The sequence below is a fragment of the Rhinolophus ferrumequinum genome, chromosome 7, assembly GCF_004115265.2.
Source record: "Rhinolophus ferrumequinum isolate MPI-CBG mRhiFer1 chromosome 7, mRhiFer1_v1.p, whole genome shotgun sequence".
NCBI lineage: Eukaryota > Metazoa > Chordata > Mammalia > Chiroptera > Rhinolophidae > Rhinolophus > Rhinolophus ferrumequinum.
In genome coordinates, this window is record NC_046290.1 from 75,861 (window position 1) to 102,810 (window position 26,950).

The following is a 26,950-nucleotide window of genomic DNA, read 5'->3' on the forward strand; positions in this document are numbered from 1 at the left end:
AAGTGGGAACTGGTAGAGGGGCACCCTTGGGGCCGGGGCGGAGTGTGGGGGCCTGACCCAGTTACAATGGGAATCTAAGGGCAGAGAAGGCCAGGGAGCCTGTGGCTGACCTGTGAGTGACCAGGGCCGTCTCTAGGGTCTCTGCAAGCACCGACCCCTCTCCTTCTCACGTTAGGCACTTTTCAGGTAATGAATTGTTGAGATAGAGGCCAAGATAACCAACTGGCAGGAGGCTGCTGACCACAGCTGGACATGAGAGGTCAGGACCCGCCCTGTGGGTCTGGAGGAGGCGTGGGCCTGGATTTGGGCATCTGAGGAGCAAAAGGGCATCTCTCACTAGCGTGGTCCAAAGTTTGCATTTCAATTCCTCAAACATAGGTAATTAAAGACGGGCCCCTAGGATCATGTTCCACTTCCTTCCTGCCAGTATCTTGTGTCACAATTAGCATTTGCTTTGAATCTCTGTACAGAGTTGCTCCCGGAGGTTGATTTCTGCCCCTGGCTCAGGACCAGCTCCATTCATTCTCACTACTAGAGGTTTGCTCCTGACTCGATGTGTGATTTGAGGTTTTGGAAATCAGACCCCATCAGCATTTTCTGGACAAAATAAGTATTTAGATAATTCCTATTGACAGAAGAGCCAGTTGTGTGGAGAAGTACAGACGGACATGGAGAAACTTGTGTGGGCGTCTGACCTGCCGCCTCACCGTGACGCTGTCATGGAGGCAGGAGCTGATCTAGCTCAGGTCTCCTGTAAGTCACGTGGTTTCCAGAAGCTGAAATGACCCTGCAGCCTGTGTCTCCCCCGTCTCTGTGCGGCCTGGCCCCTCAGACAGGACAGCATCCCTCTGAGTCCTTATTCACATCAAGCTCAGAGGAATCTCTGTGTTGTTGTCAATTTCCTTAGGAAAGTGTCTCTATGATTAGCTGTTTAAAAGAGTCTCACATATCACTGTTGTCCCTTTAAAAATCAACTTTGGAATTTTAACCTCTTTGGGTTTTCACACTCATTTGTAGCCTGGCATTTCTTTTCCAAACAAATGAACCTTGTGATATTTCCTCAGGAAATGTTACATCTAAAAATAGCATTAAACTTTTTGAAAACTAAAAGCATTCCGTCTTTACATAAAGCATGTTGCACCAAAAATGTAAAGGGGAAATTAGGTACCAGTGTTGCTATTTTCAGAATGACAGAATGGGCACAATTCTGTGATTTAGATGAAGGATGTCCTAATGGTTTCTATTTAAATTTTTAAAAAATTCATCAATAAAAATGTTTTAGCTGGGTATGAACTTATTTTCAAGGTATAAAATGGCATGTAGACCAGCTCTGTCTTCCCCACAAGGCCCCACATTCCACATGCAAACTCAGGATTGCCAGGAGGGGGATGCAGGAAAGGGAAAAGCCCCTGAGAAATTTCACATGTTCCACAGAAGATTCTAATATGGAGCATTTAAGGTACATATTTCAGAATTTGATAGGATGGAACTTAGGCCAAATCTAAACTTGATTGTACCTCGTGTGACAACAGTGACAACCCGCACTAGCAAAGTGTTATTTTGGGTTGCCCTACAGGACAGAGGTATCAAATGTACCTAATGTAGCTGCAGGCACTTCCTCAGTGTATGACAACGTGAAGGACAAGCATTGGTACCCAATAGAAACTGCCCTCTATGCTGAGGACTCTCTTGTACTTTCCCTATTTCATAAATATAATCACACACCAAGACTAAGACATGTGCCTTCAAGGACCCCTAAGTGCCAGGCTATGAGAGGGCCCACATATATGTCTTAATTGGTATCTTAAATTTCTGGACCTCTCTTCCATTTCAGAATCTGGAAACCCTTGACACCTACATCCAGAACACACTCTCTGCCCTCTACCCACCATTTGAGGCCACAGCAGTCACCGTGCTCTGGCAGGTATTCAGCGTGATAGAAAGGCTCCACGGAGGGGACGGACTGCGCTGCCTCACTGACTTCCTCATCCCAGCCAAGAGGGCGCTTCAGCACTTGCAGCAGGAGGCCTGTGTGAGTACCCATCCCGGAGGACAAGCCTGTGAGAGACCTCCTCTCAGGGGACAGACCTGTGTGAGGACTTTCTCTCGGGGGATAGAGCCGGGTGAGGACCTGCCCTCAGGGACAGACTCATGTGAGGACCTCCTCTCAGGGACAGACCTGTGAGAGGGTCTCCTCTCAGGGGACAGCACCTGTGTGAGGACTTCCTCTCAGGGACAGACCTGTGTGAAGGACTTCCTGTTAGGGGACAGACAAGAATGAGGACTTCCTGTCAGGGGACAGACATGTGTGACGACTTCCTCTCAGGGACAGACCTGTGTGAGGATCTCCTTTCGGGACAGACCTGTGTGAGGACTTCCTATCAGGGGACGGACCTGTGTGAGGACTTCCTATCAGGGACAGACCTGTGTGAGGACTTCCTATCAGGGGACAGACCTGTATGAGGACTTCCTGTAGGGGACAGATCTGTGTGAGGACTTCCTATCAGGGGACAGATCTGTGTGAGGAGTTCCTCCCTTGGGACAGATCTGTGTGAGGACTTCCTGTCAGGGGACAGACCTCTGTGAGGAGTTCCTCTCAGGGGACGGACCTGTGTGAGGACTTCCTCTCTTGGGACAGATCTGTGTGAGGACTTGCTGTCAGGGAACAGACCTCTGTGAGGAGTTCCTCTCTTGGGACAGATCTGTGTGAGGACTTCCTGTCAAGGGACAGACCTGTGTGAGGAGTTCCTCTCAGGGGACGGACCTGTGTGAGGACTTCCTATCAGGGGACAGACCTGTGTGAGGACTTCCTATCGGGGACAGACCTGTGTGAGGACTTCCGCTCAGGGGACAGACATGTGTGAGGACTTCCTCTCAGGGGACAGAGCTGTGTGAGGACTTCCTCTCAGGGGACAGATCTGTGTGAGGACTTCCTCTCAGGGGACAGACCTGTGTGAGGAGTTCCTGTCAGGGACAGACCTGTGTGAGGACTTCCTCTCAGGGGACAGATCTGTGTGAGGACTTCCTCTCAGGGGACAGATCTGTGTGAGGATCTCCTTTCGGGACAGACCTGTGTGAGGACTTCCTATCAGGGGACAGACTTGTGTGAGGACTTCCTATCAGGGGACAGATCTGTGTGAGGAGTTCCTCTCTTGGGACAGATCTGTGTGAGGACTTCCTGTCAGGGGACAGACCTGTGAGGATCTCCTCTCGAGACAGATCTGTGTGAGGACATCCTCTCAGGGGACGGACCTGTGTGAGGACTTCCTATCAGGGGACAGACCTGTGTGAGGACTTCCTATCAGGGGACAGACCTGTGTGAGGAGTTCCTCTCTGGGGACAGATCTGTGTGAGGACTTTCTGTCAGGGGACAAACCTCTGTGAGGACTTTCTCTCAAGGGACAGACCTGTGTGAGGAGTTCCTCTCAGGGGACAGATCTGTGTGAGGACTTCCTATCAGGGGACAGACCTGTGTGAGGACTTCCTATCAGGGACAGACCTGTGTGAGGACTTCCTATCAGGGGACAGACCTGTATGAGGACTTCCTGTAGGGGACAGATCTGTGTGAGGACTTCCTATCAGGGGACAGATCTGTGTGAGGATCTCCTTTCGGGACAGACCTGTGTGAGGACTTCCTATCAGGGAACAGACTTGTGTGAGGACTTCCTATCAGGGGACAGATCTGTGTGAGGAGTTCCTCTCTTGGGACAGATCTGTGTGAGGACTTCCTGTCAGGGGACAGACCTCTGTGAGGAGTTCCTCTCAGGGGACGGACCTGTGTGAGGGCTTCCTATCAGGGGACAGACCTGTGTGAGGACTTCCTATCGGGGACAGACCTGTGTGAGGACTTCCTATCAGGGGACAGATCTGTGTGAGGACTTGCTGTCAGGGAACAGACCTCTGTGAGGAGTTCCTCTCTTGGGACAGATCTGTGTGAGGACTTCCTATCAAGGGACAGACCTGTGTGAGGAGTTCCTCTCAGGGGGCGGACCTGTGTGAGGACTTCCTATCAGGGGACAGACCTGTGTGAGGACTTCCTATTGGGGACAGACCTGTGTGAGGACTTCCGCTCAGGGGACAGACATGTGTGAGGACTTCCTCTCAGGGGACAGAGCTGTGTGAGGACTTCCTCTCAGGGGACAGATCTGTGTGAGGACTTCCTCTCAGGGGACAGACCTGTGTGAGGAGTTCCTGTCAGGGGACAGACCTGTGTGAGGACTTCCTCTCAGGGGACAGATCTGTGTGAGGACTTCCTCTCAGGGGACATATCTGTGTGAGGATCTCCTTTCGGGACAGACCTGTGTGTGGACTTCCTATCAGGGGACAGACTTGTGTGAGGACTTCCTATCAGGGGACAGATCTGTGTGAGGAGTTCCTCTCTTGGGACAGATCTGTGTGAGGACTTCCTGTCAGGGGACAGACCTGTGAGGATCTCCTCTCGAGACAGATCTGTGTGAGGACATCCTCTCAGGGGACGGACCTGTGTGAGGACTTCCTATCAGGGGACAGACCTGTGTGAGGACTTCCTATCAGGGGACAGACCTGTGTGAGGAGTTCCTCTCTGGGGACAGATCTGTGTGAGGACTTTCTGTCAGGGGACAAACCTCTGTGAGGACTTTCTCTCAAGGGACAGACCTGTGTGAGGAGTTCCTCTCAGGGGACAGACCTGTGTGAGGACTTCCTATCAGCGGACAGACCTGTGTGAGGAGTTCCTCTCAGGGGACGGACCTGTGTGAGGACTTCCTATCAGGGGACAGACCTGTGTGAGGACTTCCTATCGGGGACAGACCTGTGTGAGGACTTCCGCTCAGGGGACAGACATGTGTGAGGACTTCCTCTCAGGGGACAGAGCTGTGTGAGGACTTCCTCTCAGGGGACAGATCTGTGTGAGGACTTCCTCTCGGGACAGACCTGTGTGAGGACTTCCTATCAGGGGACAGACATGTGTGAGGACTTCCTCTCAGGGGACAGAGCTGTGTGAGGACTTCCTCTCAGGGGACAGACCTGTGTGAGGACTTCCTCTCAGGGACAGACCTGTGTGAGTACTTGCTATCAGGGGACAGACCTGTGTGAGGACTTCCTGTCAGGGGACAGACCTCTGTGAGGAGTTCCTCTCAGGGGACGGACCTGTGTGAGGACTTCCTATCAAGGGACAGACCTGTGTGAGGCCTTCCTCTCTTGGGACAGATCTGTGTGAGGACTTGCTGTCAGGGAACAGACCTCTGTGAGGAGTTCCTCTCTTGGGACAGATCTGTGTGAGGACTTCCTATCAAGGGACAGACCTGTGTGAGGAGTTCCTCTCAGGGGACGGACCTGTGTGAGGACTTCCTATCAGGGGACAGACCTGTGTGAGGACTTCCTATCGGGGACAGACCTGTGTGAGGACTTCCGCTCAGGGGACAGACATGTGTGAGGACTTCCTTTCAGGGGACAGAGCTGTGTGAGGACTTCCTCTCAGGGGACAGATCTGTGTGAGGACTTCCTCTCAGGGGACAGACCTGTGTGAGGTGTTCCTGTCAGGGGACAGACCTGTGTGAGGAGTTCCTGTCAGGGGACAGACCTGTGTGAGGACTTCCTATCAGGGGACAGACTTGTGTGAGGACTTCCTATCAGGGAACAGATCTGTGTGAGGAGTTCCTCTCTTGGGACAGATCTGTGTGAGGACTTCCTATCAAGGGACAGACCTGTGTGAGGAGTTCCTCTCAGGGGACGGACCTGTGTGAGGACTTCCTATCAGGGGACAGACCTGTGTGAGGACTTCCTATCGGGGACAGACCTGTGTGAGGACTTCCGCTCAGGGGACAGACATGTGTGAGGACTTCCTTTCAGGGGACAGAGCTGTGTGAGGACTTCCTCTCAGGGGACAGATCTGTGTGAGGACTTCCTCTCAGGGGACAGACCTGTGTGAGGTGTTCCTGTCAGGGGACAGACCTGTGTGAGGAGTTCCTGTCAGGGGACAGACCTGTGTGAGGACTTCCTATCAGGGGACAGACTTGTGTGAGGACTTCCTATCAGGGGACAGAGCTGTGTGAGGACTTCCTCTCAGGGGACAGATCTGTGTGAGGACTTCCTCTCAGGGGACAGACCTGTGTGAGGTGTTCCTGTCAGGGGACAGACCTGTGTGAGGAGTTCCTGTCAGGGGACAGACCTGTGTGAGGACTTCCTATCAGGGGACAGATCTGTGTGAGGACTTCCTATCAAGGGACAGACCTGTGTGAGGAGTTCCTCTCAGGGGACGGACCTGTGTGAGGACTTCCTATCAGGGGACAGACCTGTGTGAGGACTTCCTATCGGGGACAGACCTGTGTGAGGACTTCCGCTCAGGGGACAGACATGTGTGAGGACTTCCTTTCAGGGGACAGAGCTGTGTGAGGACTTCCTCTCAGGGGACAGATCTGTGTGAGGACTTCCTCTCAGGGGACAGACCTGTGTGAGGTGTTCCTGTCAGGGGACAGACCTGTGTGAGGAGTTCCTGTCAGGGGACAGACCTGTGTGAGGACTTCCTGTCAGGGGACAACCTGTGAGGATCTCCTCTCGAGACAGATCTGTGTGAGGACATCCTCTCAGGGGACGGACCTGTGTGAGGACTTCCTATCAGGGGACAGACCTGTGTGAGGAGTTCCTCTCTGGGGACAGATCTGTGTGAGGACTTTCTGTCAGGGGACAAACCTCTGTGAGGACTTTCTCTCAGGGGACAGATCTGTGTGAGGACTTCCTCTCAGGGGACAGAGCTGTGTGAGGACTTCCTCTCAGGGGACAGATCTGTGTGAGGACTTCCTCTCAGGGGACAGATCTGTGTGAGGACTTCCTCTCAGGGGACAGATCTGTGTGAGGATCTCCTTTCGGGACAGACCTGTGTGAGGACTTCCTATCAGGGGACAGACTTGTGTGAGGACTTCCTATCAGGGGACAGATCTGTGTGAGGAGTTTCTCTCTTGGGACAGATCTGTGTGAGGACTTCCTGTCAGGGGACAGACCTGTGAGGATCTCCTCTCGAGACAGATCTGTGTGAGGACATCCTATCAGGGGACAGACTTGTGTGAGGACTTCCTATCAGGGGACAGATCTGTGTGAGGAGTTCCTCTCTTGGGACAGATCTGTGTGAGGACTTCCTGTCAGGGGACAGACCTGTGAGGATCTCCTCTCGAGACAGATCTGTGTGAGGACATCCTCTCAGGGGACGGACCTGTGTGAGGACTTCCTATCAGGGGACAGACCTGTGTGAGGAGTTCCTCTCTGGGGACAGATCTGTGTGAGGACTTTCTGTCAGGGGACAAACCTCTGTGAGGACTTTCTCTCAGGGGACAGATCTGTGTGAGGACTTCCTATCAGGGGACAGACCTGTGTGAGGACTTCCTATCAGCGGACAGACCTGTGTGAGGACTTCCTATCAGGGGACAGACCTGTGTGAGGACTTCCTATCGGGGACAGACCTGTGTGAGGACTTCCGCTCAGGGGACAGACATGTGTGAGGACTTCCTCTCAGGGGACAGAGCTGTGTGAGGACTTCCTCTCAGGGGACAGATCTGTGTGAGGACTTCCTCTCAGGGGACAGATCTGTGTGAGGACTTCCTGTCAGGGGACAGTCCTGTGTGAGGAGTTCCTGTCCGGGAACAGACCTGTGTGAGGACTTCCTCTCAGGGGACAGATCTGTGTGAGGACTTCCTCTCAGGCACAGCCCTGTGTGAGGATCTCCTCTCGAGACAGATCTGTGTGAGGACATTCTATCAGGGGACAGACCTGTGTGAGGAGTTCCTGTCAGGGGACAGACCTGTGTGAGGAGTTCCTGTCAAGGGACAGATCTGTGTGAGGACTTCCTATCAGGGGACAGACCTGTGTGAGGACTTCCTATCAGGGGACAGACCTCTGTGAGGATCTCCTCTCGGGACAGACCTGTGTTAGGACATCCTATGAGGGGACAGACCTGTGTGAGGAGTTCCTCTCAGGGGACAGATCTGTGTGAGGACTTCCTCTCAGGCACAGACCTGTGTGAGGACTTCCTCTCAGGGGACAGACCTGTGTGAGGACTTCCTCTCAGGGGACAGACCTGTGTGAGGACTTCCTCTCAGGGACAGACCTGTGTGAGTACTTGCTATCAGGGGACAGACCTGTGTGAGGAGTTCCTGTCAGGGGACAGACCTGTGTGAGGACTTCCTATCAGGGCACAGCACCTGTGTGAGGATCTCCTCTCGGGACAATCCTGTTGAGGACCTCCTCTCAGGGCCAGATCTGTGTGAGGTCCTCCCCTCAGGGGACAGATCTGTATGAGGACTTGTCCCAGGGGACAAACCCGTATGACAACCTTCCCCAAGGAGCAGACCTGTTGAAGACCTGCCTTCAGGGGACAGCCTGTGTGAGGACTTCTTGTCTGGGAACAGATCTCTGTGAGGACTTCCTATCAGGGTACAGATCCTTTTAGGACCTCCCCTCAGGGGACAGAGCCTAGGTGAGGCGTTACCAGGATTTGTTTTCAAGACTGTTCACTGTGGCTGTGTTTGTAACCGCCAACATGTATAAGACAAACGTTTAGAGCAGCTAAATGCCCACCAATGTCAGAAGGAATAAGAAGACTGTGAACCATGCAGTTCCTCTCCACAGTGCTCCTCATGGCTTCCCTTCTTGTGTGTCAGGTCATTCTCTCTTGTCCTCTGGAGTCTAGACTGGCCGTAGTGACTCATTTGACCAATAAAATGTAGCAGAAGAGATGCCTCAGGGTTTCTGAGAAAGGTCATGGAGGTGCGGGTTCACAATGCTTGTTCCTGGAGCAGTCGCTGTGGGGAAGCTTGCACCTCACAAGGAGTCTGACTACCCTGAGGCTCTAGTGAATGAGATGCCATTTGGAGGAGGGATAGAGATAGAGACCAAGGAGCCCCTGGGTGCAGATGCGGGATGAGGAAGCCATCTCCGAGTGGACCTTCAGATCCAGACGCCCTGGGTCATAAGTCTCACCCTGGGTCATAAACGAACCACTCAGCCAAGCCCTTCCCTAGTTCCTGACTCGAAATCGTGAGCAAAATAAAATAGAATTTTTTTTTCAGCCACTAACTTTGGGGATAGTTAGTTATACTAGTAATAGTAAGAGGTCAAATTACTACGTAGCAAAGAAAATGAATAAACTACAGTGTGTGTAACAGTTGAATTTCAGTGTTGATTGAAAAGTCATAAAAGAATACAGACTGAAAGACTCAATTTGTGTAAAGTTCAGATATATGCAAAACTAAACTATTTATTGTCTAGGGATTCAAACATGGTAAATATAGAAAAAGTAAGGGACTAATAACAAAATTTGGGAATGTGCCTACCTCTGAGAGCAGGTGGGCATGCCAGAGACGTCAAAGAGGATGGCGCCTTCTTTTCCTTAAACTGCTTATCGTGATACTTTGTATCTTATATGATACATATTATAAGCATTCTTTCGTATTTCTTAAAAGTTAATAAGACAAAAAGTTTGAAACAATTTTTTATTGCCTTTTTTTTTTATTTTAAGATTTTATTGTGGAAGGTGAACAGGACTTTATTGGGGAACAGTGTGTACTTCCATGGCTTTTTCCAAGTCAAGTTGTTGTCCTTTCAATCTTAGTGATGGAGGGCGCAACTCAGCTCCAGGTCCAGTTGCCATTGTTAGTTGCAGGGGGTGCAGCCCACCATCCCTTGCGGGAGTCGAACTGGCAACCTTGTGGTTGAGAGGATGCGCTCCAACCAACTGAGCCAACCAGGAGCTCAGCAGCAGCTCAACTCAAGGTGCCATGTTCAATCTTAGTTGTAGGGGGCGCAGCCCACCGTCTCTTGCGGGAGTTGAGGAATCGAACCGGCAACTTTGTGGTTGAGAGCCACTGGCCCATGTGGGAATCGAACCAGCAGCCTTTGGTGTTAGCAGCACAGAACTCCAACCGCCTGAGCCACCAGGCCTGTTCCAATTTTTTATTGTTGAAAATAAGTTGCTCACAAAGATGGGCTATGCCAGCCTCTCCCACAAGACCCACAGAGGCACCTCGGATAGGCCAGTCTTTCGCTCTCCCTTTTTTCAGACAGAGGGGTCGGGAGCCATGTGTGGGGTGGGAGGCTGTCATTGCACTGGGGACTGATAGGAGACCGTGTGGCTGGAGCACCAAACGCCACATCGCAGGTGTGACCGGCTCCTCCCCTTCGAAGGCAGCCCTGTTCCTGCAGGTCAGTTTCTCTGTCACAGCCTCAGAGCTTCACGTCTCTGGCCCGTTGGGTCGCTGGAGCAAACCTGGTTGAACTTCTCTCCCTGGTGGCCCTTGGGCTCCTGGCAGCTGCCAGGCCAGGAATCTCACTGTGGCTGACTGTGGGGTGAGCAATGTCCTGGGTCTTTGTGTCACTGACCACCCAGCGAGGCATTGGCACACACCTGCTGTCACGCACACCAGTGGGCACTGGTCACCTCAGTGCTCCCAGGGGCCTTCCTTTGACGTCCTGTAAGGCCTCAGATTCCACAGAAGCACTAAAATCCAGGCAGGGTTCCAGGCCCAAATATGTTCATGGTAGTTTTATCTGTGAGAGCAAATTCTGAGGAATTTGGTGCCCAAGACTGAGTTGACCTGTGAAGAGCTGCCGATATCACAGGAAACACTGATGAAATAATGTTAGGTGAAAAAAATGAGGCACAGTTGTATTTGTGATGTGATCTCAGCCATTGAAAATGCACAGAAAGAATAATGAAGTGAAACACATAAGTGCCAACAAAGCTGACCCCTGGGGGTTAGTGTTGGGATTATTTTATTCCTTAATTTTTTTCTGGAACTTCTCGTTTTTGCTGTGGACAAGTATTATTTCTCCAATCTGAACATCTTAATTTTTAATTAAATGTGGCTGTAGATGTGAGGACGCGTGGCAGAGGCACAGAGATGCCACTGCTTCTGCACCAGAGACTGTGCTTGTGCTGCCCTCCTCACAAGCTGTCCACCTCAGCGCCTCATCACAGCGTGTGCCCCCCCCCACCACTTTATGTAATGTGCACATGCTCGGGAAGCTCAGTAAGTCGGCGGGAACAGCGTTCTTGAGACCTCGCTCCTAAGAACACACCCATATATCTGAGGTACAGTTTTCAAAGTAAACTCCAGATATAGAAAACATTAAATACTTTTAAAATGTCCACTCTTAGGAAAACTAACATAAAATAAATGTGAAAGGGAAGCTTTGGTCAGATACCAAATTTTAAATTTTAAGGTAATAAAAAGTGTCACCAAAAACCTTAAGAAATACAGCTTGTCTAAAATATTAACTTTTGCAGAGAGGAAAAGGACATAACTAAATTATAAAGCAAATAAACTGGGTGGAATATGTGCAGCAAGAGTTACATGACAGAAATCTTTGCTAACAGTAAGTGCAGAAAATTGTCAAATTAAAAAAAAATCCTGGGGCCGGCCTGGTGGCTCAGGTGGTTAGAGCCACCTCCGAAGGCTCTAACCTCCGAAGGTAGGCTCATGCTCCTACCTCCGAAGGCTGCCAGTTCGATGCCCACATGCACCAGTGGGCTCTCAACCACAAGGTTGCCGGTTCAACTCCCGCAACGGATGGTGGGCTGTGCCCCCTGCAACTAGAAACGGCAACGGGACCTGGAGCTGAGCTGTGCCCTCCATAACTAAGATTGAAAGGACAACAGCTTGACTTGGAAAAAAGTCCTGGAAGTACACACTGTTTCCCAATAAAGTCCTGTTCCCCTTCCCCAATAAAAAAATCTTTAAAAAAAAAAAATCTCTCACATCTACTAAGGCAAAAATAAGACAATTCATAAAAGGAGCAAAAATATAGAAAATTTACAGAAAACATCAGAAAAAAAGGTTGGCTTCACTATCACAGAAATGTGAATTAAAAGAATGTTCCACAGTGTACATATAAATTTAGAAAACAGCTTCATAATGTGAGGCCTTGTGCTACTGGATCATGGCACACCTGTTAGTGATGCTGCTGTCTGTACGTCTTCTTGGTGGAAAACTGGCCATGGTGTCAGAATCAGGGAAGACATTCATAGTCTTCTCTCCTGTAATTCAATTCCGGAAATGTATCCTAAAACGATAATTTAAAGGAAAGAAACTGTCATGAAAATGGTCCTTGCACTTATTGTTTATAACAGAAAAATTGAGAAGCACTGTAGCTTTCTGACAATAGAGGAACAGTTAAGTGGCCATCAAGATGGTAACTGCAAGTGACAGGGAAACGTTTGCTAAGAGTAACTGCAAACAAATTATATCTACATTATCATCACAGTTTAGAAAAGTTACGTCTTATATGGATAAGAGCAGAGAAAAATTTAAAATCTCTGGAGGTATATTAGGATGAGCGTTTTTCTTTTACTTTCTCGGTTACTGTAATGTGTGTGTAGTAAGTAAGTGCTGGAACAGGGAAAATAAGTTACAAGGGGAAAACTATTGGAACTCAGCTTGTCCCATCAAGTGGGGTCCCGTGTGAGAATGTGAGGCTACAGCTTCGGATGTGTTGGGGTCCCACCCCATCCCCATGAGGACGTCACCCACGTTTGACTGTGTCTCATTCATCCTAAACTCAAAGCTTTTCATAGACCAAATTCTCTTCAAAGCATGCCTCCGAGTTCTCCCCATACCACAGCGGGGCTGTAAATTTCGCTGACGCCTTCATAAGTAGGAACCACTGGTTGTGTAGACGAGAGTTGGCCACCAGTATTGTTGCTTGCTGCCCAGATCCCGCATCTTCTCACTGTTCCCACCCTGTGATTTCAGAGGCCACACTCTTCCTGTGGGTGCCTGGGAGACTTAGACCGAGGGTGGGGCTGGGAGTGACTGTGGAAGCCCAGCCCCTAGCCCAGGTGGGGACAACTCCTAGAGCCACTCCCCCCACAGTCCCCTTGGGCTCTGGCTGCTGCTACTGGGGTGACACTGCCTGGGGTGTGTCCCGCCACCTGGAGTGGCTTTCTGCCTCCCTGTCCTGTAGCCCACGTCCCGCAGCCTCCCAAAGCAGCTGTGACAGTGTGGTTTTAACTGCACTGAACTGAAAAGAAACCCCCTCTTTAAGCCCTAATGATTTGAGTCATGTTCTGAGGTGCAGGGGCTGTCGCTCACTCTCCCTGCTGGATGGCGACCAGGGACCCCCCGATAGGTTCCGTGCCAGCCACTAATGTCCCTCTCTTGTCCCAGGCTAGGTATACAGGCCTCATCTTCTTCCATGAAGGCTGGCCGCTGTGCATCCACGAGAAGGTGGTGGTGCAGTTGGCGTCCCTCCACGGAGTCAGGCTCAGGCCTGGGGACTTCTATCTGCAGGTCACATCAGTGGGGAAGCAGTCGGCCAGGCTGGTCTTAAAATGCTTGTCCCGGCTTGGGCGCGGCTCAGAAGAGGTGGCTGTGCCTGAGGCCATGTATGGCTGTGTCTTCACAGCAGAGTTCCTGGACCGGATGAACAGGGAATGCAACAGTGTCCTCTTGAAAAACTGCCTGCTGACCTCAGGCTGCGCCATCTACCGCACCCCATGGAGCCACATCACAGCGCCTGTGTTTGTGCCCACCACCGGAAGTGTCGTGTGCAGCTGCTCCAGCCATCCTGGACCTGAGCAGCCACCCGGCAGCACCTCGGAGGCCCCAGCCACAGCACCAGCCATCGCCAGCCCCCGTCCCCAGAGGGGCAAATTTCCCCGCTGCAGTGGGCATCTCGGCATTGACCAGCCCAGCCGCCTCCTGTACCTGAGAAGAGCCGAGTGGGAAAGGCCCAGGACCCTGCCTGGGAGCTCTGGCATCGGCCCTTGGGAGCCCCCCGAGAGTCTGGAAGGACCGGGAGAGAAACTGGGCCCCGTGGGCATGGACAAGAAGGACAACCCGCAGGCCTTCGGCTCCCACAAGGACATGGGCAGTCCGAGCTCCGGAGGCTGCCTGCCTGGGGCCACAGCTGGCGTGGAGGCCAGACGCTGGTTCAGGAAGTCCTACATGGAGGCGCTGCGGAACCCTATGCCCCTGGGGTCCGGCTCTAAGGAGTCTGTCATGGTGGAAGCTTGTGTCCAGCACAAGGAGCCTGGGGCAGCAACCAGCCTGACCCAGAAAGAACCCGCTAGCCCCCAGGAAGACCCCCAGGAGACCCGGAGTCAAAAGAGCTGTCCAGAAGTCACTGGGAAGACCTTTCCCAGGAGGTCTCGGTCCTGGGACACATCCCCCAGGAGCTCCCGAGATGATGTCCAGCGGGCCAGCCCCAACTCAGCCAGCGCTGGGCCAGGTGGTCTCTTGGGAGGACAAGCTGTGGAGACCAGAAACTCAGAGGAAGGTAAGTGTCCCCTTTCCTCTCCCCACACAGCCCCCTCTCTTCTCCTCCTTTCTCCTCGCTCCAGCTCAGTCTCCGTTGGTCTGCTCCCTCCCTGTAGTAGAAGCCTGTCTCCATAGCCATGCTGACTGTTGGAAGTAGTGTTCACATGTGTCCCTTTCATGTGGCTGGTGCACAAAGGCCCACAGACACGGTGGCTTAGAGCAGCAGAAATTCATCCTCTGAGTGAGTTCTGGATGCCAGCATGTGCCAGCATTGAGCCGCAGGCTGCTGACGTCCGTGGGCTTGTGACGGCAGGCAGACTCTTCCCCGTCGGTCTCTCTGTGCCTCCGACCTCCCTCTCTTTGCTCTCATGAGGACACCTGTCGTTGGATTTAGACCCAGCTCAATTTTCTTCACACCAACAAAGACCCTTTTCCAAATAAGGCCATGTTCACAGGGTCTGGGGCTGGACACCTTGTTTTGGGGCCACTATACAGCCCACCACGGTGCGTTAATACTCATTTGCTCAGATGTCATGTTCATTTTTTTTTTTTTAAAGATTTTATTGAGGAAGGGGTGAGGAAGGGGGAACAGGACTTTCTTGGGGAACAGTATGTACTTCCAGGACTTTTTTCCAAGTCAAGTTGTTGTCCTTTCAGTCTTAGTTGTGGAGGGCGCAGCTCAGCTGCAGGTCCAGTTGCCGTTGCTACTTGCAGGGGGCACAACCCACCATCCCTTGTGGGAGTCGAACCGGCAACCTTGTGGTTGAGAGCCCACTGGCCCATGTGGGAATCGAACCGGCAGCCTTCGGAGTTAGGCGCACGGAGCTCCAACCGCCTGAGCCAGCGGGCCGGCCTTGTCATGTTCATTTTGAAAGACCCCCAGATCAGTGACTTGCTGCCCCTTGGTTATACACACACCTTGAAGGCCAGTGAGCTCCTGAGCAGTCGTCCCCTGAGTACTTTTCCCTGTGGTTCTGAAGGGAAATGATTATTGGAAGGAGTGTTTGCAGGGCATAAAGAAAGATAAGAAAAGAATGAGACCAGATGTCTTAAGTCAAATGTTTCAGCTATTTCCCTGTTTTTGAATAAAGAAATGTTATGTGAAGAGCAAAGACAGTCACTGGGAAGAAGTGAAAAGTGTGAAGGTGCCGTGGACTTGAGGAAGCAGGTGTGGCCTGAGCAACCACACATAACACGACAGGAAACGGGGTGCTGGGTGAGGGGTGCCAGGGGAGTGCTCGTCTGCGTCTTTGGGACACCACACCTGTCCTCTCCCCCAATGAGGGGCTCCAGCCGCTGTGCATGAGGGCTCTTGGGGACCCAGAGAGTCACTCGCAGCTATGCATGGACCTCTCTGGAACGACCGTCTACTCCTGCTTGAGGAGCTGGCAGCATTCAGATCCCGCAAACACGTGGCACTTGCCACAAAGAGTCCGATGATGTAATTACCCACTTAGGGGTGACACTCTAAAAAAACATTATATTGCCTCTCTGCAATTCCATTAAAATTAACATACAGCAGCAACTCCCTGACCACTGTTTCCAGGGCCTAAACTGTCCTTTATGTCCATTTCCTTTCCTGTTTGTATTGAGCAGAAAACACACACGCTGGATGACACGACGAAAACTCAGCTAGTCTACGCTAGGAGACAGACCTTCTGTGTTCACCCCAAGTATTGATATGAGATATAATTGAGCAGATTTCTCCCCACAGAGAAAAGCTGGCTGTGTCAATGCTTTGGGGGACAGTCAGGCACAGTGTCACACAGTGGAGCACAGGTCACAGACGGTTGGCGACAGCCAGACGTAGCTGCCAGTCATGAAGGCGGCAGGTTTCATTTCAACAAAGCGGCACTTCCAAGTGGTAATGAGGCCAGCTGACTGTGTGTGTACAGCAGCGCGTGTAAGAAAATTTGAAGGAAGTCTCTTTATCACAGACGTATGTTGTTGTCATTTCTCTCGTGCACCAGTGGGCTGTGTGTTCTCTGTGTCAGCTTACATGAACGTAACACTGATGGCTGTGGGGAGAGCGGAGGTTGGAGGGCTTTACTGCCTGGAGTGTCCCCTTCCCTCTGTTCCTCCCTCGCTGATTGCGCAGAACCTGCCTGTGTGGTTTCTTAGTCGGCAGGAAGGAGGCGGCTTCTCCCTGTGAGGAGGTGGGCAGTGGTACCCAGAGGACTGGGCAAAGGGCCAGGACCACGATTACCCAGGCAGTGACCAGTGGGTCGAGACAGGCGTTCCCCTTCCCCCCAGCTCCCTGGCAACAACACCTGTCCCTGATATTGATAATCTGTGCTGTGGTCCCATACCCCTTGTTCCATTAACACAGGAAAATGCCTCAGCCGGAACCCCTGCTCATACCCATGATGAAAAAGTAACATTTAGCACACTCTTCTGTGGTGACAGGCACAGGTTGCTCCCCCTGTGTCCCAGGTCGCTCCCCCCTCTATCCATGCTCACTCCCCTCTCTGTCCCAGCTCACTCCCCCCTCTGTCCCAGGTCGCTCCCCCCTCTGTCTCAGGTCTCAATCCCTGTGTCCCAGGTGGCTCCCCCTGTATCTCAGGCCACTCCTCCTCTGCCCCATTTCCTGAGACTCCAGGCTCCATTTCCTGAGACTTTGTTTTGTCTCCTGTGTAAACATAAAATTAACATAAATTCAAAACTATGAAGCATTTCAGAATTTATTTTAAGAATATCATTCTCAGCTCTGTCATTCACCCGGTGGTAACGGAGCAGCTGTCTCTCCCTAGCCACACTTGGGTATGGCTTTGATTACTAGCCATTTTAACGTCGTCACCCTACCTGGGACCCTGCCTCACTGCCTCTTGGTGCTGAATTCAGGAAAACCCCCACGAAGGACCTGCTCAACTAGCAAGGCGTCTAATGAGACAAGTCTTACATGGGTGGGATGTCTGCTCCCCCATCCATGTTGGAATGCTTGGGGTTCACTGCAGAACTGCTTTTGGCCGGTGACGTGTTCTGGAAAATGTATGAACATACATGAAGGACACTGTGTGACTGGAGCACATCAGCTGGTGGAAGGACAGACAAAATGTGGTCCATCACACGTCAAATGAGACCCAGCATGGAAGAGAATGAGGCTCTGACACAGATGACATCAAACACGTTCTGCTGAATGAAAGAAGCCAAAAGACCACATGGTGTTTGTCCATTTACATGAAAGGCCCAGAAGAGGTGGTTTCAGAGATGAGACACAGGCAGTCGCCTGGGGCTGGGTGGAGTGCAGGTTTACTGTACATGGGTGTGGGATCTTTTTAGAGGGACAAAAATGTTCTAAAACTGATTTGTGGTGATGGTTGCACCACTTGGTAAAGTTGCTAAAAGACTAAATTGTGCACTTAAAATGGGTGAGTTGGACAATATATAAAATATGCTTCAATAAACCTGCTTTTTTATTTTAAAACTACGGTGGACTTCTCAAGCCCAGCTAGCGTGAGATAGCCCTTCACAGACTTATAAGACGTTAGCACTGAAAGAAGTTAGAGGCAAGGCTTAGGGACATGGTGCCCCATGGCGTTCAGGTTCCAGGGCCCACTGGCCCCCTCTGGTCGAGCCTGCCCCTCACCCGTGGAGGCGACACGCAGCTGGGCCGTGCGTAGCTGGGCGTTGGGGACATTTGCTCATTTGTGAAGTGCTGTGGGGGAGAAGTGCTGGCGATAGTGCCTCCATTGGGGCCATTGCCGTCCGATCCAGGGTGATGCCCAAGTGTGAGCCCCCTCTGGGATGAGGCCACAACTCCCACTAGGGCGATGCCTGCCCCTGGTGCGCTCTCACGTAGGTCTGTGTTTATGTCACTCGGGGAGATTTGTGTTATGAAACAAATTAGGACACGATCTTTCAGTGTAAACGCTTCTCCCTGAGGTCCTCAGGCGGTGCGTTCCCCTGTGGCAGCTGAAATATTTAACTTTGCAGGTGTGTTATACCCTAGTCTTTGGGAACTCACCTGTCCTGGAAGGTGTGGCACTCCTGCATTTCCAGAAATGGGACATGTTGTCATGGAAACACACTGTTCTCACGATTTTCTCCCTGTGTTTGTAGCTAGCTGTGCAGCTGCCTTCAGACCAGATCTGTATTCATCTCTGACCAGGCTCTCTCTGTCGTCCAGCTGGTGTTGAGGCTGACGCCTGCAGGTTTCCCGCTGTGCTCACTGAGTTGCTGTGCCCTGAGAGGGAAGGACAGCCACCCAGCCCGGGAGACCTGCCCAGCCAGGTGTCCAGGCAGCCGCTGGGGGTCAGCGAGGAGCTGCTGCAGTCCGGGGCCATCACCCTCCCAGGTGAACCTGACCGTCTCGCTCTGTCTAGGCGGCTATAGCAAAATGCCCCAGACTGGGGGGCTTAGAAACAGAAATTTATTTCATATGGTTCTGGAGGAGGGACGTCCCAGATCAGGGTGCTAAAGTCATCAGGCTCTGGTGCCAGCCTCTTCCCAGCTCATAGTTGGCACGTTTCACTGTGTTCTCACGTGGTGGAAGGGGCAAGGCAGCTTATGAGGTCTCTTATGAGGTCACTAGTCCCATTCACAAAGGCGGCACCCTCGTGACCTAAGCAAAAGCCCCACTTCCTAAAAGAATCAGATCAGGCATTAGTATTTCCACATGTGAATTTGGGGGAATACAAACTACACCATAACAATGGTCATCGCCCCCCTCGGTGAGCACGGCTGTCACCTGCCCAGGTGAGTGCCAGGCTCTCACAGCAGATAGCATATCTAAGCCAGTAGCTCAACAGTTGGCAGACCCTAGCTCAGTATTTCTCAGGTTTGAAGGCACGTGTCCCCATGAGGGGTGCCCCCTTTCCTGATGCCTTCTGTATCTGCAGGGACCCGCGACCGCCAGGGGAGAGCAGTGGTGCAGGTCTGCACGAGGGGCCCACTCTGGTCCAATCAGCACGTGTCCAGTGCCGAGCTGATCCGCCTCCTGAAGTACCTCCATGGCATCCCCAGGTGGGCTGAGCCGGGTTCCCACCTTTCAGATCCCTTTGGGTAGAAACCCATGTGAGCCTCTCTTCATGGGAGGGTTCTGTTTGGGGCCTCTGGGACCCTGGTGGTGTGGACAGCACATTCCCACCGTGGGCTCCTGCTGTCTGGCCCCTCATTGCCCCCAATCCCAGCCCTACCTGTCCCCTCCCCCAAGCCCTGCTCACGCTGACCTGTCCCCTCTGGGACACACACTGGAAGCCTGAACTCTGTTGTTCTGCATTGTTCAGTGGCGGTCCTTCTTTATTTACATGCTTTTGCTCCACCTCATTCTAAAAAGTGTCAACAAAAAAACATCCAGCCTAAAAGAAAGCTTATACGAGTTTATTTGAGCAAAACTGACAGCATTGCTGAGAAGCGAAATCGCAATGGATTGAGAAAATGATCTGCAAAATGGCTGTTTGAAGCTTATTTTTTACATAGAATCAAAGGAGGAGGGTTACATGAAATCCATTGGTGGTAGATTAAGGGGGTGGGAGAAAGCAAAGGTAGGGGGATCTCTGGGATTGGATAAACTTAAGTTGGAGAGTCAGTTGTTTCCTTTACATCAGTGGGTGCAGGATACTAGTTAACGGTTCACTTTATACGGCACAGCACGGCATGTGGAGGTGGTAATTGGGATAGTAAGAACAACAATGTAGTTTTCTGCTGTGGGGGTTGTGCCCTGGGGGGTCCGGAAAAAGGGATTTACTCTGACATTCTAGGGATGTTAGCTTAGATACAAAAAGACAATAATAGGCTCACTTAAGGTAAAAATAGACCTTTTCCAGGAAGCTACAGACTAAAGGTTTGACTTCCCACCTCAGCCCACCTTAGTTAGGAATTTTTATGTTCACGCCATCCTATGTGGTTATTTTCAGTCTCCTGAGCTTGTCAGCTTAATATGTGCCCCCTTTTCCATCCACAAAAGTATTTGAAGTGGCCTTGGATAAAGGCATGAACTGATAGGAAGATGGTGTTTAAAATAAGCAGGTGAAGAAATCACTCAGGTGAGGGGTGCCTTGTACTGGGAAGCAGGAAAGACTACCTTGTGCGGCCCGGGCCTTGCATTCAGCGTGACAATGCCATGTTCCAGAGAGGAAGCACGTCAGCTCCCCAAGGGAGACACACGCTCCCGCACAGAACTCACGGAGCACCAGGCCTGGGTCCTGCAGGAGGGCAGTGGTGTGGAGCAGGTCTGTTCAGAGGACCCTCTCCAGGGCTGTGGTGTCGGGTCTCCGGGGACCAAGCAGAGAGGAGAGCCGGAGTCCGGGATGGTTAGAGCGAGTTATTTAGGCCCCAAGATGCCATTGGACACAGACAGGCTTTGGACAGCCCTCCCTGGCCCCAGTGCTGGGTGGAGGCGGCTCGGCCCTGAGGTCTCCTGGTCTGGCTCCGAGTCCTAGTGCTGCCCTTATTGGCTGGGCTCGTGGTGCAGCTCGGCAAGCCTGTTTCCTCCCCATCAAGCGTGATGGCAGCTGCTGTCTCAGGCATGTTAGAGCAATTAGAATCATCTCTGTAATACCACGTCGCATGGCAGCTACAAGCAGTGCGGTATTCTTTGTTTTGTGCCGAGACGTCCGCGAGTGGACGCTCAGGGCACCTACGGGGTTGGCAGGCCTAGGACTGGAGCCTGGGTCTTCAGCCCTCTGCTTCTTCCGCTTTGTCACAGCAAAGTCTCCCGACCAGAGCCAGAGTCTGCTTGGCTCAGGACTCTCTGAGAGGAAAGCAGTGCTGAAGCACGTGGGACAGACTTGTTCCCGAGCCTCACGCTTTGGCTGGTCAGTTCCCTACAAGCGTGATTCTGTGAGCATCTGGTAGTTGCTCCTAGAGAAGCCCATGTCCATCGCTGTCAAGGAGGTGACACTCACCTTCAGCTCTCGGGAGAGGTGCCTGAGGTGTCAGCTCCAGGAAGAGTGTCCAGCAGCATCTTGTCAGTGGCTACAAGGAACCACATGTGCTAGGGTTCCTTGTAGATGGGCCACCGTCACAACCTTACATCCACATAACCTTCACCAGAAGGGGTGTCGGCTGTCATCCCTCCGACCTGTGCGGCCACCGACGCACCCACCCGTCCAGTCCTTTCCTGGGATCAGAAAATAGAACAGGATACGGCTCCTGCCCTCAGGGAGACCCACGTGTGACCCCACATACCGCAGCTCCCGGTGCGAGACGGTCCACAGTGCTGGGAAGGAGCCATGTCCTCGGCCAGCGGGGGGTGTCCCAGAGGGGCTGGGTGGAAGGAGCAGCACACATGGCCCCAGGGTGGTCAGTCACTGTCTGAGTTGGAGGTGGCCCTGACAGAGGCTGGAGAGTGAGGACAAGAGATACCGAAGATAGAAGGCCGCCTGGGCCGGAAGACCCCGCTGACCGCAGCGTGCAGCCGATGGACAGGCTGGCGTGTGGCAGGGCCACAGTGTGAGCCTTCGGCAGGTCCCCTCACCTGGAGATGCGGTCGGACATGACTGGTCTGTCACACTGAGTCCTGATGGACTGCCTCCAGCTGTTGAGCAGCTGGGTGCCGTGGGGGAGGGTGGAACAGAAGATGATGTGTGGAAAGTCAAAGTCAAGACCCTCGAGTTCTAGAGCCAGGAGGATGTAGTGAGAGGGTATCTCGGGGAGAGATGGAGAAGTCAGCCTCGCAGAGATAGAAGCTAACTGGCGCCATTAACGTCATGTGTCTCTCTCTCTCTCCAGGAAGGAGGTGCGGGACCTGGGGCTGGTCATCTTGGTGGACGCACGCAGAAGTCTAGCCGCCCCTGCCTTCTCCCAGACCCTGACAGCTCTGCAGGTGAGTTGGGGTCACTCCTGTCCTCAGCACCCAAGCATCGCAGGGCCGTGTGGGCTGTGAGCACAGAGCCCTCTTGGAAGGCGTGTCCCATCCCGCAGCCGTCACTGCAAGCCCTTGTGGCAGAGCCCTACCCAGCATCAGCCGGTGCAGGCGTTCTGGCCTCATGTTCTGTCTTAGCGGGAATGGTAACAGCCCCCTCCCCTCCTAGCATGTGCCCATCACACATCTGACTAAATCCGGTGCAGGGGGCATGGGGGCATGCAGGGGCAGCCACCACTCACTGTGGGAACAAGGACCCTGGACTTCTGAGAGGCCTCTGGGACGGGTTCAAAGAAGGTTGTTTGGCAGTTTCACAGTCCCCCCAGGAAGACCCCATCCTGGATGCCGGGTCATGAGTAAAATCCACAGGGAACTGACGAGTCCCTGGAACTGGGCCCAGGGTCAGACGGAAGTCTGAGAACGTCAGCCTCCCTCAGACGTGTATCCACAGGGCCCGTGTGTGCCGAGCACTGTGCTGGCGTCTGGGTGTCGGGCATGGGAGATTGCTGGCACCAGCTTGAGCCACCTGTGGTTCTCGCCATGCTGTTATGTGCGTGTCCTGTGTGTGGGATCAGGAGCAGAGCAGGGCCACACGACCAGGAGGACGCTGAAGCCAGAGGGCTGCTGCGACTTCTGCCCCTTTGTCATCCAATGAACACTCGGAAATGACGTGCCCAGCCTCGAAAGGAGTGAGCCCTTCGTGGCAAGTCCACGGGTCCAGCAGCAACGCTTCCCACCGTGCGCAAAGCCCAGGCTGACCGGCCCATGGCCTAGAGCCCTTCACCACCTGAGTGGACAGTCAGCCCAGGACCACTTACCGGTTTCCTGGAAGAACAGCCCTCCCTAGTTTTTCTTTTTGTTCAGACTTCCTTAAATCCGGTGCCAGGCCAGTCCCACTTGGGGACACTAAGCCCCAAGTGAGGTGGTCCCGCCCTCCCCAATACCCCAAGGCACAAGCTGGAAGCTTTAACTTGTTATGATAAGTGAATCATCTGACAGCTTCCTACTGGTTTACGTGGTGTGACCATGCCCCAAAGCTGCACCCTGACTGCCTGAGGCCCGAGGCCTGGCACAGGCCCCACCTGGATGCCCCGGCTGTGGGGGCAGCAGCAAGACCTGTGATGCAAGTGAGAGGAGTGCACAGAAGCGGAAATGTAAGCATCGTGTTTCCATTTTCAATCTCATTTCTAAGAAATATACAAAAGTAGTCATATTGCTTCACAGAGGGCAAAAATATGTAACTCATTTTCATAACTACCTCAAGTAGCTATGCTTCAGTTCATTCCATTGTTAAAGGTCTGGTGCCATAGGACGCTTTCCATTTTGAAAATGAAATAATGTTTGTTTCCCCTTTGTGGAGGAAAATCCTAAGAATTTGCGCATCCCTGCCCCACCCACAACACAGAACTATTACCCACTAACGTGGGTAATTGTCAGAAAGCATGAACTCTCTTCTTACTTATCTGAAAATTAGTATTAATTTTCTTTGAAACAGAACAAATCCTAATAGTAAAAATTCACTCACATAGGAATATACGAAAAATAACGTAAAACACTTTACAGAACAGTAGTTTTATTGCATGATGACTTAACACTTTAGCTAAACTGAGTGAGAGAAGTAGAAAGTGGCTTCAATAATAGGAAAGCAGAGAGGGTTTTCCCTTTGGGTTTTTCTGTGGTTTATTTGGTCAGATATTTTTGAAATGTCATCTACGAGAAGCCGCTTAACAAAAATACATAAAAGTACATAATATGAATTTAATAATACAAATAAGACCTCAGTTAGTTCTGAGGCCCATCCACTAAATTCATTTCAAAATAAAGGATTACAGAAAAATCTAAAACCTGTTTGTCACTATAAGAAACTGAAAAAGTAAAGCTTTAGGAAATATGAATGAAGAAGCACTATGTAAATAAAAGCTTTTTATTGCTAAATTATCTTGCCTCAGTATAATCTGCCAAACAGAAACCAGGAAGGTTTGATTAAAGTCATAAAGGACACCAAAAGATAAGATTTTTTTTTTTTTAACCAATAAGGTTAGGACAGTTGGACATCTTTATGCAAAAGAAAAGAAAAAAGTGCTCTACACATACTTCATACTATGTATAAAACAACTTAAAATGGATCCTTGACCTACATATAAAATCTAAAAACCACAAAACCACCAGAAGAAAACAAAGGAGAAAATTTTCATGACCTTAGTTTAGGCAAAGATTTCTTACCTATGACTCCAATAGCATAATTAACTGAAGGAAAAAAATCATAAATTGGATTTCATCAAAATTAAAAATCAAAATATACTGTTAATTAAAATGAAAATACAAGCTATAGACTGTGAGAAAATGTTTGCAAAACACATATCTGATAAAGGATTTATGCCCAGACTATATACAGTTTAAAAACTCAGTAATAAGAAACATCCCAATGAAATATGGGCAGAAGATGTGAACACACTTCACCAAAGAAGATGCATGAATGGCAAATAAGCACATGAAAATATGTTCAGCATCATTTAGTCATTGGAGAAATGCACCTTAAAGCCCAGATGAGATCACACAGAGACAACAACGACGAAACGTGAAAATCCAAGTGTGTGGAATCGCTGCTGGACATGCAAAACAGTGCAGCCAGTCGGGACACAGATTGGCTGTTTCTGCACAAGCTAAACACACTTATAGGACCCAGCTATCCCACTGCTGGATATTCACCCTAGAGAACTGAAAATTTATGTTCACGCAGTGTTTATAGTGTCTTTAATTATGATTGCCAAAATCATAAAGCAACCCAATGTCCTCCGATGGCTGAGCAGATGACAAACTGGCACCTGCACGTAGTGGAATCCAGTCAGGGTGAAGTCTGAACTGACCTTCAAACAGTGGATGACTTTCAGAGGCACCGTGCTATGTGATGGCTGTCAGCACTGAGTCCGTTCACACCGTGTCTGGGAGGCACGTTTGTTGAGACAGAGAGTCATGGCTGCCAGGGGCTGGGGACTTGACAGCAAAGGAGGGTGCGGAACTGTTCTATATCTTGATTGTGGTGGTGGTGACATGACTACAAGTTATACCAAAGTCTAGAGAACGACACACTAAAAAGGCTGAATTTTATTATACTAAATTACAACCAAAACACCTGTTTACATTAAAAATTCATAAGTGCAAGAATTTACATTCAGAGCAAAGGCCACTGCAGTGCATGCATTCCAGTTACTTTGGGAAATAGCACCAGTCAAAAGCAGACCCTTCCATTAATGAAGTTAATAATTAGAAAGCCAACTAACACCCCTTTTCCACTTCTTTCAGAGCACATCTCCCCCAATCATTCACAGTGTTTTGCTCTTGGTGGATAAGGAATCAGCATTCAGGCCTGACGAGGACACAGCGATTCAGGTAATAGCCAACCCTCAGCGTCAGGGGTGGCTCTGAGTGGTGCCCAGACTTAAGTGAAGTGGAACATGGGAAAGAATTTATGATGTTCTGGTCTCACCCGCAAAGGAGCCTGGAGACCTGTCTCTGACCCTCCGTTTTCGTGGGATTGTGCAGCAAGAGATCAGAACTCTGAAAGTCTCATCTGTCTCCACCTCCGCTGCTCTTTCCTTCCCTTTCTCTTTGATCTGAAAACGTGTTTTCCTTCTTGAAGTACATTTTTGCTGCATGTAGCATTCTGGCTTGACAGTAGTTGTGTGTGTGTATGTGTGTTTTCCCAGCACTTCAAAGATGTCGTGTTGTCGCTTCCGTACTTTCTAATGAAAAGTTCACTGTAGCTCAAGTTGTTGTTCACCTGTAGAAAACGTACCATGTTTCTCCAGCTGTTTCCGGACCCCTCTTTCTTCTCAGAAAATCAACTGCAATGTGAATAGGCCTGGTTTCTTTATATCTGTCCTGTTAGGTATGGCTGAATTTCTTCAATTTTAAAATTTATGTCTATCACCAAATTTAGAAAGTTTCCAGTCATTGTTTCCTGAGATGTTTTTCTCTGCCTCTTTGGCTTCTTTCTTTCTACAGTTTCATTTACACATATTGATATCATCTCATAGGTCTTTGAGAATATCTTTTTTAAACATTTTTCCTCTTTCTTCTTCAGATCGCATTGTTTCTACTGATCTATCTTCAAAGTCACTGACTCCATACATTCATTTCCATTCATCTACTAAGCCCGTTCAGTGAATTTTTTAGTTCACATATTGTGTTTCGCAGCTATAAAATTTCCATTGGGTTTTAAAAACATTTTTATATCTCTGCTGAGATTCCTGTCCTCTCGTTAATGTCCAGCATTCTTCCTTTTCATCATCGAGCATGGTTACAGTAGGTGCTTCGAAGTGCTTGTCTAATGATTCCAACTTCTGGGTCTCCTCTCTCTGGGTTGACCTCTTGATTGTCTTTTCCCTGGCGAACGAGTCATATTTTCCTGATTCTTTATGTGTGAAGTAATTCTGGATTGTCTTATGGACATGGTGAATAATCGGCTGTCAGGACTCTGGGTTCTGTTATAAAGTTCCACAGTGATGTTTTAGCATGAATTCAGCTTGTTCCGACTCACAGCAAACCCTCCCCTGCGTGGATCCAGTTCAGTTCTTTTGCCTCCCGGTGCACACACGGTGCAGTGTCAAGGTCACACACCGGGAGTTCCTTTCCCCGTTTTCTCCCTGTGGGACTCAAGCTTCACTTTCCACCCTGGCTCTGTCCTCTGGTTCTTTTGGCCTGAGAGTGCCCACTTCCCCCTCAGTTTCACCCACTCCAGTCACTGTCGGCAGCCTGCCTTCAGGCCAAAGCCACAAAAATGGATGCTCACGCCATGAGGGTTTCTTCATCCATTTCAGTCACCTTCACAGGAAGCCCGGCTTTGTTCCCACTGTAGAGCCTTCAGATGGGGGTTGTCACACTTTGCTGGAGTTTGGGCTTTTGTCTGAGAAGGGCCAAC

At 50.9% G+C, this 26,950-nt stretch overlaps 1 protein-coding gene across 1 annotated transcript in view; it reads left to right on the forward strand.

Moving 5' to 3' along the window:
• The window catches only part of PLEKHG4B (pleckstrin homology and RhoGEF domain containing G4B), a 70,590-nt gene that overhangs the window by 28,551 nt on the left and 15,089 nt on the right, over positions 1–26,950 (forward strand). Inside the window, 6 exon segments of the mRNA XM_033110841.1 lie at positions 1,835–2,032; positions 13,134–14,244; positions 18,352–18,519; positions 19,064–19,187; positions 21,897–21,990; positions 25,333–25,419. Of these exon segments, the coding sequence (XP_032966732.1) occupies positions 1,835–2,032; positions 13,134–14,244; positions 18,352–18,519; positions 19,064–19,187; positions 21,897–21,990; positions 25,333–25,419 (1,782 nt within the window).